The sequence below is a fragment of the Ursus americanus genome, chromosome 11, assembly GCF_024610735.1.
Source record: "Ursus americanus isolate L20-20 chromosome 11, mUrsAme1.1.p, whole genome shotgun sequence".
NCBI lineage: Eukaryota > Metazoa > Chordata > Mammalia > Carnivora > Ursidae > Ursus > Ursus americanus.
In genome coordinates, this window is record NC_142137.1 from 54,263,792 (window position 1) to 54,275,942 (window position 12,151).

The 12,151-nt window shown below is 40.6% G+C and overlaps 1 protein-coding gene across 9 annotated transcripts in view; it reads right to left on the reverse strand.

Moving 5' to 3' along the window:
- Positions 1-9,285: 9,285 nt before the first annotated feature.
- The window catches only part of HIVEP2 (HIVEP zinc finger 2), a 206,910-nt gene continuing 204,044 nt past the window's right edge, over positions 9,286-12,151 (reverse strand). For all 9 annotated transcript variants that reach the window (XM_087865534.1, XM_087865532.1, XM_045810105.2 and 6 more), the window contains one exon: positions 9,286-11,774. In XM_087865534.1, the coding sequence (XP_087721660.1) occupies positions 10,950-11,774 (825 nt within the window). In that variant the 3' untranslated portion in view covers positions 9,286-10,949. The remainder of the gene's footprint in view (positions 11,775-12,151) is intronic.

The following is a 12,151-nucleotide window of genomic DNA, read 5'->3' on the forward strand; positions in this document are numbered from 1 at the left end:
AAAAGAGATCTCATTTGGTACCGTCAAGGAGAGAGGCCTGTTGCTGTTCCTTCAAGGAACAGGACCAATTTTTTCATTTTATAAATAACCCCCAGTGCCATTTCTTTCAACTCCATCTCTACCTGCCACCTTATCGGCAGTGTCCCCAGTCCCAGAAGCTCCCCAAATCTGGAGGCATACTGCCCTTCTGCTGGAAGGAGGGGGAATGGAGAGATGTGTAGGCCTGGCTGTGGGACCATCCCATACTTTCTAAGGTCTATATCCCTTAGAGACTTTTGACACCTTATTTAAAATGACTAAGGAAATGGACACAGGATTTGTTTCTGAAGCTTCACAGAAAATAAAAACGAGAGGAGGGAGTTCGGGTATAGACTATTCTGAACAAGTACACATCCTAAATGTTGGATGGTGTAGTGCACCTGAAAAACAGGCCTTCCCCGGGATAGATTCACGGAGAAGTAAATCGACCTTCTAAATACCACTCCTGCTGATTCTTGCCATCTTTCCCCACCATGCAGGATTTGTTTACATTGGTGTTTATAGCTACCGGTTGAACTCAAAATAGCTGGTTTAATTCTGAGATCTCACTCATGGATAAAGAATGTGAAAAGTTGTCTGTGGTGATGGTTGCATTTTTAAATTAAGGGTGCAGCTAATTAATCTCCCCTCTCCATCTCAGGAAAATGAAGATGATTAATAGGAAAACAGAGGTTGTTAGAAAAGAAAACAGTTAACAAGTATTCATTTTGGAATTTTCCTTAGACTTTGTTTTTTTTGGTGTTCGGTTTTGGTTCAGGAAAGTAGACAAGAGAGGTTATTTTTACTTATACTGTACCTAATGTTATAAAGACAAACACATGACGACCTATGTCTATATCATTTCTGCTACTTGTGAATACTCCATTATTGACTGTTGTGGTTTGTTCTATCATGACACATTCTAGAAATGCCATGCACAGTAAAAGTCATCTTACCCAATGCAACCAGAACTAGTAGTTTGTTGCTTGATTTTAAAAAGTCAAGGATCATTAAAAACTTGAAACATACATCTTTAAATATTTTCTTTTAATTTAAAAGTCTAAAATGCCTATATATTGACCATTTTTTTAATGTAGTGTAGTGCACCCCCTTGTCTTTGAGCAGGAATTCGTGTTTGGAGACCTAGTCATGAGCTTAGGTAAAACCCAATCACAACGTATTGCCTAAATCCCAATTTCACTGTATTTCAAGAGAGTGAGAATTTAAAGACATTCAAGAATCAATCAGAAAGTGAAATTATTATTTGCTTTCATGTTTTATTTTGAATTTTTTATAATTGTGTCACCCACACAAAATGCAATGACAATTTTTAATGAGTCCCCTTTATTCAGTTGTTCAAAAGCACTTACCCTGTTAGTAGTTACAGGTGCAAGCACTCTCTCTTTTTGTACTGATACTTCATAGATTCATAGCAGATTTAAATTATGTAACTTCGATAATCCACAAAACTTGCATAAACTGGTTTAGGATTCAGTTCAGCTGCATATAATTCAACTGGCCACAGCAAAAATGCACACATATATAGAGAGTAGCTTTGAGCATTCAGCTTGGTTTGTGGAAAGAATGAAGAAATGCAGTTACTCTTATACGAGTCCATTGGGTAGAGTTCAGTTTGAAGATCTTGGAAAGTGTGTGTAGAGGGATGTTTTCATGTGTGTAGGTTTTCCAAACCTTCTCTGTTACTACATGAAATAAACAGGGTAATAGTGACACTGCACAGACTAGGACAGTATAATAGAAACAGTAGAAATCTTGGTGTCTGGCTTACTTGGATTTGAACTTGATCGTCTTTGTAATACCAGCAAGAGGCCATAATATAAAAGCAGTTCTTGCCATCATTATTTTTAAATTGACTGAAATAGTGGGAGTCTACTTAACACACTATGCGTGTACTTATGTGTCAGCAACTATGTTCAGGATAAACTTACAGAAACTGTCAAATACTTTGAAATGTTTTCTCAGGCATAAAACCCAAAATGTTTGACTCTGAGTTATTGAGGATGAACTTTTTAGGATAAATAAATACATTTCTATCTGATGAATTTCTAATCCTCTTTATCTGCTTCCCCCAGCTTCAAACAGACCAGTGGTTCTCAACTGGGGCAGTGTAACACACACCCCTCCAGGGTCATTTGGGAATTTATGGAGGGTTTTGGATCAGTGCTGTGATTGCAGGGTACGCCTGACATTTAGTAGACGGGGTTCTGGGGTGCTGGAGTCCCCGCAAGGCACAGGACAGCTTTGCACAACTTTCTAATGTCTCTCCAGACACTCATGAAAGTGAAACACCTATTTAGATTTATACGAACGTTAAACCTAACTCCATTTTATTCTAAAGACAAATAAGACAAATTTTTTGAGGGAGGGATAGATGTTTAGGAAGTCATTTCTGCTATAGAAGACATGCGTGTTCCTAAAAATGACTGTGCTATGCAAATGCAGTAAAAACCACGGCCCATATTAGAAAGATGGGGTTAGGCAGAGGACTCAGCGATGACACACAAAGATAAGGCTATGACCCCAGTAAGGACAGTAGCACAGTTTTACACACATTAAATGGTTAAGAAATACACAAGTACGACAATAGATATGGTAATTTATTTGAAAAAGACCTGAAATTAGCTAGTGGAAGTGGGCGGTGAAAGAGTAGCGGTTTGTGCTATTGTGAAGCGGTGGGAGGAGGGTTATCTGAAACTGGACAGAAAGTCGCAACAACATAAACTATGTGTCCGCATGCGGCTTGGGCGCAGGTGGTGACACGAGATGGCTGGTAGGTGTTCCAAGTGTGTGAGTGTGTACGTGTGCATATTCCTACAGGGCTCACCCAGCTAAGTGCACGTTTCTGGGGTCACCTAGTGTTTCTCACTGAAAAAGTCATGCATAAGCAAACACGTTATATTCAAATTTTCCCCAAACATATCAATCGCATTGGAACAAATTTTAAAACAAGTTTTATAGCAGAACTAACTATGGGCTGATTTTTTTTCTAAAAGGGCAACAAGCATGTAACTCAAGAAAAATTTTGTTTTGTTGGGAGCTTCCCAAGATTTGTTCACCGTTTCAGAAAATCATGTCCTGGAGGCAAATGTCACTTGTGGTGGGTGAGTCTCCAGCCCAGCATGCTGGCTGGTATGAGCTCGCCACTTGCAGCTGCTGTGCGTGTGGTGATCTAGGTAGAGGGGCAAGCAGCAAACTCCTTCATTACATCTTCTATTATAAGCTTTCTTTATTAAGATTGATTTATTTGAGAGAGAGCGAGCAAGCGAGTGGGGGCAAGGGCAGAGGGAGAGAAACTTAGAGCAGACTCCCCGCTGAGTGCAGAGCCTGACATGGGGCTGGATCCCATGACTCATGAGGCCTTATGAGACCATGACCAATGAGACCATGACCTGAGCCCAAACCAAGAGTTGGTCACTCAACTGACTGAGCCACCCAGGCACCCCTTCTATTGTAATCTTTAACTATAATAGTTAAAGACTATTGAACTATTGAGTAAATAAGTAAAAATTTATTATAAATTACTTTCCTGCTTTTTCTCCCTTGTATGCAGTTAGGATATTATATTGAAATTTTTGAAGAACCACTATAAAATACATATCAGGAAAGGAAAATGGCACTGGGTTTGACAAGACTGTGAACCACTGATACAGCAATTTTTTTTTTCAAAAAATAGGAAAGCTACCATCATCTCCCGCCTTGATTATGGAAATAGCCTCCGAGCTGAGCTATGTCCCCCCCTCACCCTATCGGCTTTATTCTCTCCCCAGCATCACCCAGAAGTAAAATGTGAGACACATATACGATTTCTAATTTTCTGTACCTACATTTAGAAAGGGAAACATGGGAAATCAATTTTAATAACATTTTATTTTACCTGATATATCCAAAATTGAATCATTTCAACACATTATTAATATGAAAAATTATAAATGAGGTATTTGGCATCCTCCCTATGCTATGTCTTCAAAATCTGGCATATGGTTTACTTTTACAGCATGTATCCATTCGAACTAGCCACACTTCAAGTAACATTTGAGAGAATTTTATGCTTTCCTGTGATAGTCAATACATAACTGCTGGTTAGCTGGATTTGACTATGCGGTGGGGCTTCTGCTGAGTTGGGGAACATACCCTAGTCCACCCCTTCACAAACAGGGTTCCATAGAAATAGCAAGCCTAGTGCCCTAGGACGCCCATTGTATGTAATGAATTAACATCTATCCTATGCATGAGAATGGTCCTAATTAGGTACTCTCCTTAGGAGATTTGAGAAAATAGTTACTCAAATCATTTTCTAATGAGCTTAATTCTCTCCAGAAGAGGCTGTGCGGTCTAATTTTTTTTTAACCGAAGATGCAGTTATTTTATTTAATTCATCTGTTTCAGTTGAATATCACTTGATTTGTAATCTCACTGGTTTCAAGAGGATAACAGAAGATCATAGAATATGTTTTGGGGGAAGAGGTGGCTCCTTGGTGATAGCAGGTTTTCTCCAAGAGGGGAAAATTTGCAGTATGGTTGTCCATCAGTTTGGCTATTTAGAACAATGGGAAATAGTGGAAAAGAGAAGACTTTTCTTCCAGGTTTCTCACGTAGGAGTCAGCATGGCAACTCAGATAGAGAAAGTAACATCCTCTGTCTCTTCCCTCCTTCTGCTCCCGTCGTTCCTGTGGCAGAAAGAATGGCGGAGCTGTCCTATGACTTCAAGACAAAGCCCCTGTGCTGACTCTTCTTCAGCCTCCCTCCTGTTTATTTATGTGTGATAAGCAGAAATCCAGGCAGGATTTCCAGGGCTTAGGGAGAGGACAGCTCTCTTCCCCTAGACCTCTACTTCTTGTGTAGAAGCTGTAGGATGAGCTGGGGCCCTTCTTGGAGCCTGAACACATCTCTCTCCTGAACCCACTGAAGGTAGGCATTTAGCCTAAGGCCGGCCGGGAGGCTCCACATCAGTCCTGAGGATAGGGTGTATCTGCATCCTAGATTTGGACAGCGATTTCGAGCAGGAGGAAGAGGAGTCACCTACAGGGAGAGTGTCTACCCCTTCATAAAATTATGCTTTGGCTGTTATTCTTTGGGTGAGTTCCGAGGTCCAAGACTCAATAGAAAGAGAAAGAGTTGATAAGATTCCATCACTAAAGTCCTTACCTGGGTGTTTAACAGTAAGCCCTGAACACAGCTCTGTGAAGGCAGATGTTTTGTTGTTGTTGTTCACTGCTACATATCCAATACCAAGAACAGAGCTCGGCACATGAGGGAGCTCAATATTTATAAAAATGAATGAATGCAAAGAGGGGTGTGGGGTACAGCTTGTGCTGAAGGTATGTGGGCGGTCCCATTCAGGACCCACTAGCCACATGTGGCTACTGAAGTTTAAAATAAGTATAATTACGTAAAATTTAAAATCCAGTCTCTGAATTACAATCAACCCATTTCAAGCGCTCAGTAGCCGCAGGTAACTAGGGCTGGGTGATTGTATTAGAAAGTGCGGATACAGAACATTTTTATCATTACAGAAAGTTCTAGGGGACATTGCTGGTCTAGAACTGAACCACTCAGTAGCTGTGTAAACTGAAGCAAATTCTTTCTCTCCATTTTGTGACTTTTAAATGAGGGAATAGATGAATACACTTGAAATAGGGCCAGTACATCTTTCTCATCAGCATTAACTTAAAACACTTTAGTGTAGGGACATTGTCCCGATACCAGAGCTGGGTCCCCCTCAACCACCTACAGTGTGTGTTTATAGTTTTTCCTACATAGTACAGCAAGAAGAATGGACGCAAAGGATAACGATTTCGAGTCTGCAGTCTAAAGTCACCACCTACCCTCCAATCATGACAAGGGTTATTGCTAGAATTGATGGCTGCTGTCTTGTAATCAAATCTGGAACTCAAGACAGATTCTCCCTGAGGGTCAGAGTGCCCAAGACGAAATGATTCCCATGCTCCTTGCCCTTCCCAAAGCTGGATACATGGCGGCAAATGGGCGATACCTACGAGAATGCAGATTTCCATCGGCAGATCGGGTGCTCGGAGCGAAGTCCCCCAGCTTCCTGCTGCCGAGCTTTCTGTTTGATATATGCAAATAGCACCACAGTTATTCAGGTAATTCCACGCTTTGTTCCCATTGGAGAAGTCCGGTTGCTCATTTCTCACGTTTTCTTTCAAAATGATCCACAAAACATTCTGAGCTTTTCATTGTGCTTTGGAGACACGACTCAATCACTGATATTATTTTGTGGCTCTTTAGGCAATTTTTTAATAGAAAAGCTTTTTATTTTAGAATATTTCATCCATTAACATGATTTTAATGAATTAATAAAATGTAGCATCATTAATCCTTCTATTTTTTTCTCAAATTGTATTCATATCAAACCACAAACTTGTATTTCAACAAGATAACAAAGCTTGGAATCTACTAGAAATATAAAATGTGCTAGGGACTTATACCTGAACTTGAAATACCTTTGAGGTATTTGGTGAACAAAGAAAATCTGATGGTTTGGTTCATTTTAATGACCAACATATACTTCTGAATGTTATCCTAATTATTGCTAAGCAATAGATATGAACACATAAAATGATCCATTAAGAGTTCTAGAAGATTGAGGGCTGTACCTGCTGCTTGTTAATCCTTAGCACTTTTTCACGCCAAATAAAAGATTTTCTGTCATTTTCTCTGTTCTTTAGTACAACTACCGCATGGCCAAGACTGGTTTATTAATGAATATAGAGTATGGGTGAGCAGAGGTTTCTTTATACTCAGGAACCAATGAGAATAGTTTCATGCTTTATACGATACCAAATGCTCCCTGAGGAAAAAAATTATACTGTGGTAAAGTAGATACAACCATATTTAGTAACATATTCCGAACTGATAATAACCTCGGTTATCCAGGGCAGAAATGGACTTTGTTTGCTTGTATCACTGAGTTCGTCCAACTACAGCATCGCCACTGTCAATTTGTATGATCATAACCCTGATCGAAACGAAAGCAGCATAAGTAATCAGAAACCGCTCTTTAAGCAAATCTGGACAGGATTGTGGGGGATCTTGGTGTTAGCCTTGGTTCCTCAGCGAACGACCTATTTCTCCTCAAAAATTTCACCTAACTTCTTTGAACTACGGGCTGCGGAGAGGCATTTGTAAATGACAGGTTGTAAAATAATTATTTAACAATAAGCTGCCATGATGTTGCTCAGAAATGCCATCACTTTAAAATTCCACAACTAGAGTTGGCGTCAAAATTGATGTTCTTCAGGTTTTGCTTTCTAGAAACAATCCTGTAGATCTTTTGAAAATCAAGTGTTCAAGAATTTCAAAAATGCGTCTTCGTGGTTCACTCCCAAGTTGCCTGTCCTCCCTTCGGAAGTCTTCAAACATCTCCTTCTGTCTCTTTGTATGCCCTGAGTGATTTCCTCCAAGTCAGAACCCTTAGCTGTGACTAAGCGACAAGAAGCGACAAACAAGTCTTCAGCTTCAGACTTTCTTCAGACTGAACTCATTCCAAACTGCTTAGGGAGCTCATTTCATTACCTGCAGCTGGGACAAATCTACTCTGATGTTTAGGGTCACCACCCTCTTTCCACTGCCCAGGTCAAGAACCCCAGTCTTTACCCCTCCATCTCTCTCATCCCAGGCACCAAGGCAGTCACTAATTATTATCAGTTCTTCATTAAGCAAAACTGTCCCTTCTTTCCCCATCATCTGCTTGGATAGTTGCCGCTCTTATTTCCATGGAAATGACACAACTTTGTAATTTTCCCAACTGGTCTCCTGCCTCCACTCTTTCTGCCTCAAATCCACTATCTTTATTGCTGCCACAGTGATTTTTTTTTCCCCAAATAAGAACAACGGTGCAATGGCAATGCCACTTTCTTGCTTCAGTCCTTCCTTGGCTCACCTCCCTGTTGCTTACAGAGCCAGATCTGATGTCCTTAGGCTGGATTAGGAAACTTGACTTTGATGGGTCTTTCCGGCTTAAGCACATTCCACCCTCTCACATACACAGGGAGCCCGCTCCATCTGGCTTTTTACCCACTCTCTGCTTTACACATCCTTGATCATCCAACATGTCCTTCCCCACTTTTTTTTTAATGCTTCTCTATCAGAATACGAACTCTATGAAGACGAGAATTTGTTTTGTGCAGTAGCACAAAGAATAGTGTCCTAACGTGGGTGATGAGAATTTCTCTGTTGAATAAGTCCATCTACTATTACAAGTGTCTGTTCCAAGGCCACCTCTGTGTTGAAGTCTGTCCTGCCCCTCCTTCCATTCTCAGCAGGGTAACTGCTCTCCTTTGTGACAGCAAAACACACCAAATATACCATTAGTTTAGCTCTACCATCATATTACATACACTCATATGCATGTCTTTCCTTTTACTTGAGCTCCTTGATGGCAGGAACATTTTCGTCATCCTCAATGCCCGTCATAGTAGCCAGTTCATGGTTGGCACTCAAAAACTGTTTTATGAATGAGTGAATACAAGAGATGAGTTAGAAGACAGAGCAATTAGAAGGGCACACACACACACACACACACACACACACAATGAGGAATAAGACACACAAATCACCCTTATGTAATTCAGTGTTTCAGGGTTTCTTCTCAATGAGAAACAGATTTAGGCTGGCTACTTGTGTTGACCTTTAATTCACTTTTGTAAAACATAATTTCAAAAGACAGTCTGGCTCATAAAACCACGCAGGTAAGTTGCAAATCCACCAATCTGAGACTTTGATAATGGAGATAATGACAGATTTTGACCTTGAATGAGCCTCCACTTCCATTATTAAAAACAACTGTGATTTGTGGATATTTTATGGTATATTTATCTCAGTTGGTTTTTGCCTTCAGTCACCTCAGCAGAAATAAAGAGATTTCCCCAGTGGGATTTCAGATATGTATGCCTACTGGGAGGGAGGCAGACGAGGAAATGATCATTTGATTTATTCATGACTCTCTGCAGATGCAATGTATTCTGCCCATGCCCACGCTTAGGATCCGGTGACTCCATTTCTAGAGCTCACACGGTGGTGACCACTATCTGTCCTAATTGAATGACATATGGAAGCCAATGACTGTCTTCTCACTTGTTAAAAACATTCATGCTCAGCGTACCTCGGAATGGGCAAAGCCTAGCAATTAAAAGCACAGATGGTATGTTGGTGGCATCAAAATTTCTTTAGAAACAAAATTGAGAAATTAAAATGTAAAACAACACATGAAAAACTAGACACCTCAAGCATGTAATTGTATATTTATTTCTCTTTTTAAAGAACACTCCTTAATGTAATTCAATATACAAACTTGGTTTCACAGAATTATAATCCACTATATAGCACAAAGATAACCCAGATTGTGTGTGTGTGTGTGTGTGTGCATGCACACACATGTGCGTGTGTGCACACGTGTTGTTGTACCCCCTCCCTTTCTTCCATTCTTCCGGACCTACAAACAAAGGCTCTGCCCACCTTCCACGCTAACCAAAGCCCATTCTGCACGTTGTGTACAAAAGACATCATCCTCCCACAAATTCTTTTCCCTGGAAAGCTTCTTTTCCCCGTTCCCCCTGAGATAGCCAGGAGCCTGACACTCTTCCCCTCTTCAAGAGGGTGAAGTGGCTTCCCCTAAAGCTGATGCCAACCCTGTTACCATGCGGACTGGCTGAGAGGAAAGGCTGGTGAGAGGTCTCCACGCCCCTTCCCCACATCCACTCCTAACCCTCACGGTCCACGCACGTCCCTCCGTCGCAGCCTTAGTTCCGGTCACCATCCTGTGCGGCAAGAACCAAGGAGATCTGTGAGCCCAGGTCTTCTCCATGGGCAGCGCACAGCACTGCCTGCCAAGCCACCGGGCCGGCCGATAACCAAGCTCTACGTAGTCCCATGTGCTTTGTCACTTTAATTTTTAAAGACACCCTAGCATAGGTTTGTGGCAACCTAGTGTCCAACTGAGTTACATAAAATTGTACCAGTGATGCACTTGTACATATTTACACGGGGCGGAATGTTTCCCATATTTTTAGATGAGTATCTAGATCAACATGGTCACATAAGACCAAATACTTTTAATATTATTTATAACTGATTTATAAAGCTTTGAAAAAACTCACAATAGCACATTGTTTACTTTAATGCTTTACGGTACTATAAGTTTAAAATCACAATCAGCACTTAAGTTATAGTCAATCCAGCAAACAAGAGACAAAAAAATTTACAAGAGTTAAGAACTGACTGATACATCCTTTACCTTTTTTTTAACTAATGCATAAGTGCAGAATAAGATACTCTAGTTTAAATATCTTGTTTACAATATACATTTTTGTTCTAGTTACGCAACAGTAAATCCCATGCTTCACATAGAAAAGCAATCCACAACATTAAGAAAAAATGTACAATTTATGAAACAAAGTAAATAAATATTAGTATTACAGAGTCAGAGCTGTACATAAAAGCTGTTCAGTTTTAATCATATAAAAATATGCTTTAGTGCAACCTCACATGTATATTGATGCTGTTTTGCTTTACATCATTTAGACCCAAGTGTCCAAAAAAGGAAAGAAATTACATTTATTACAAAGCAGATACACAAATTCTAAAATATGTACAAATTACTGCTAAAAAATGCTTATAAGAATATAAGCAAAGTAAAGAAAAGGCACAAACATCTGTACAATTTTAAAAGTACCAGACCCAATAGGTTAATTCCAAATTTTGTTTTGGTCAGGCTCATGATGACTTGTTAATTTACCTAATTCTTTTGATATAACAAAAGTATATATAATAGCAAACTACTGTAACTTAGGACAGGCATGCTATAAACTTGATTACCTCTATTTCTAGAAAAACAAAAACAAAAAACAAAATGGGAAAATGTGGAAATGAAAGTCTCCATGCATCTCCGATCAATGTAGCTGACTCTTCTCCGCTGAAGGCTCATTGGCTCCCTCTGTGCTTGAAGGTAACTCTTTGCTGCTGTGAAAGCCCGGCTGTTTATCATCCACACGACTCTTGCTATAAAACGTAGAGTGAGCTAATGCAGTCTGTGATGTACCAAAATTGTCCTTTTCACCATCATGCAAGTCAGGGTGGGTGGCTGAGGAACAGGGCTGACCTGGCTCAGGTCCACTAAAGTGTCTAATGCTAACATGTGCACTTTCCAAGGGTTTCTGGTGGGCTTCCTGCACCCGCACTGGCTGATCCGCCCCAAGCAGAGCGGCCTCTTCTGTGGCAATCCGGAGAGAGGCAATGGCTTTTGTACAAGTCTGTATATTTTCCTCCTGTTCCCTCTCTGTTGCATTTAGGCTGTCTTCTGAAGTGCTCTGTTTCATCAATAGCCGGGGAGAGGAGGGTGTGCTAGGTGGACCAGATGACTGCAAAACGTGAGGAGCTCGCTTCTCGTGCTGCTTCAAAAGGACATAGGGATCCTTAGGGAAGGATTCCCCGGAGGCTCCTTTCTTCTCCTCAGAGCCCTCCATTGGCAGAGGCAATGTGGGTGCAGGATGTAAACCGGAAAGGGCCGGCGGCATGGAGTGAACCATTTGGATCCCACCAACTGGCACCATGGGGATAGGAGCTCTCACTTGCTGCTGAGAGTGGAGTGGAAGATGACTGAAGACATAGTCATTAGGACCCTCAGGGAAAAGGCTGGAGCCTGGATGTTCATAAGCACCTTCTTGGTCTCCATAGAGACTGAAGTAAGGAACCTGAGGTAATCCTCTTCTTAAATTCTGCATGGGGAAGCAGAGAGCACAGCGTTTAGGACCCAGTACTCTTCACGTGAGGTCAAATAGGTCAGCTACTTCAGTCACTCATTCATTCATTTACTCACTCACTCATTCAAAACACTTTAAAACTACCTCATCCCTTTACTGATTTTTCACTTTTTAGGACATAAGAGATTTCTCAGTTGTCTTTTAGAATCCTTGAATGAAGCTGTTGATCTGTGAAAAGTGCCTTTTGTTTTTAAACAGCAACGTGAGAAAACATGCAGTGTGTTTTCCACTAGGTACAGAGACACATTTCAGTTCTGTTTTTTTTTTTTTCATAAAAGAGAAGGAAAAGAAAATAATGGATAATTACCAGAAAAATTTCACCGAGCAAAAAA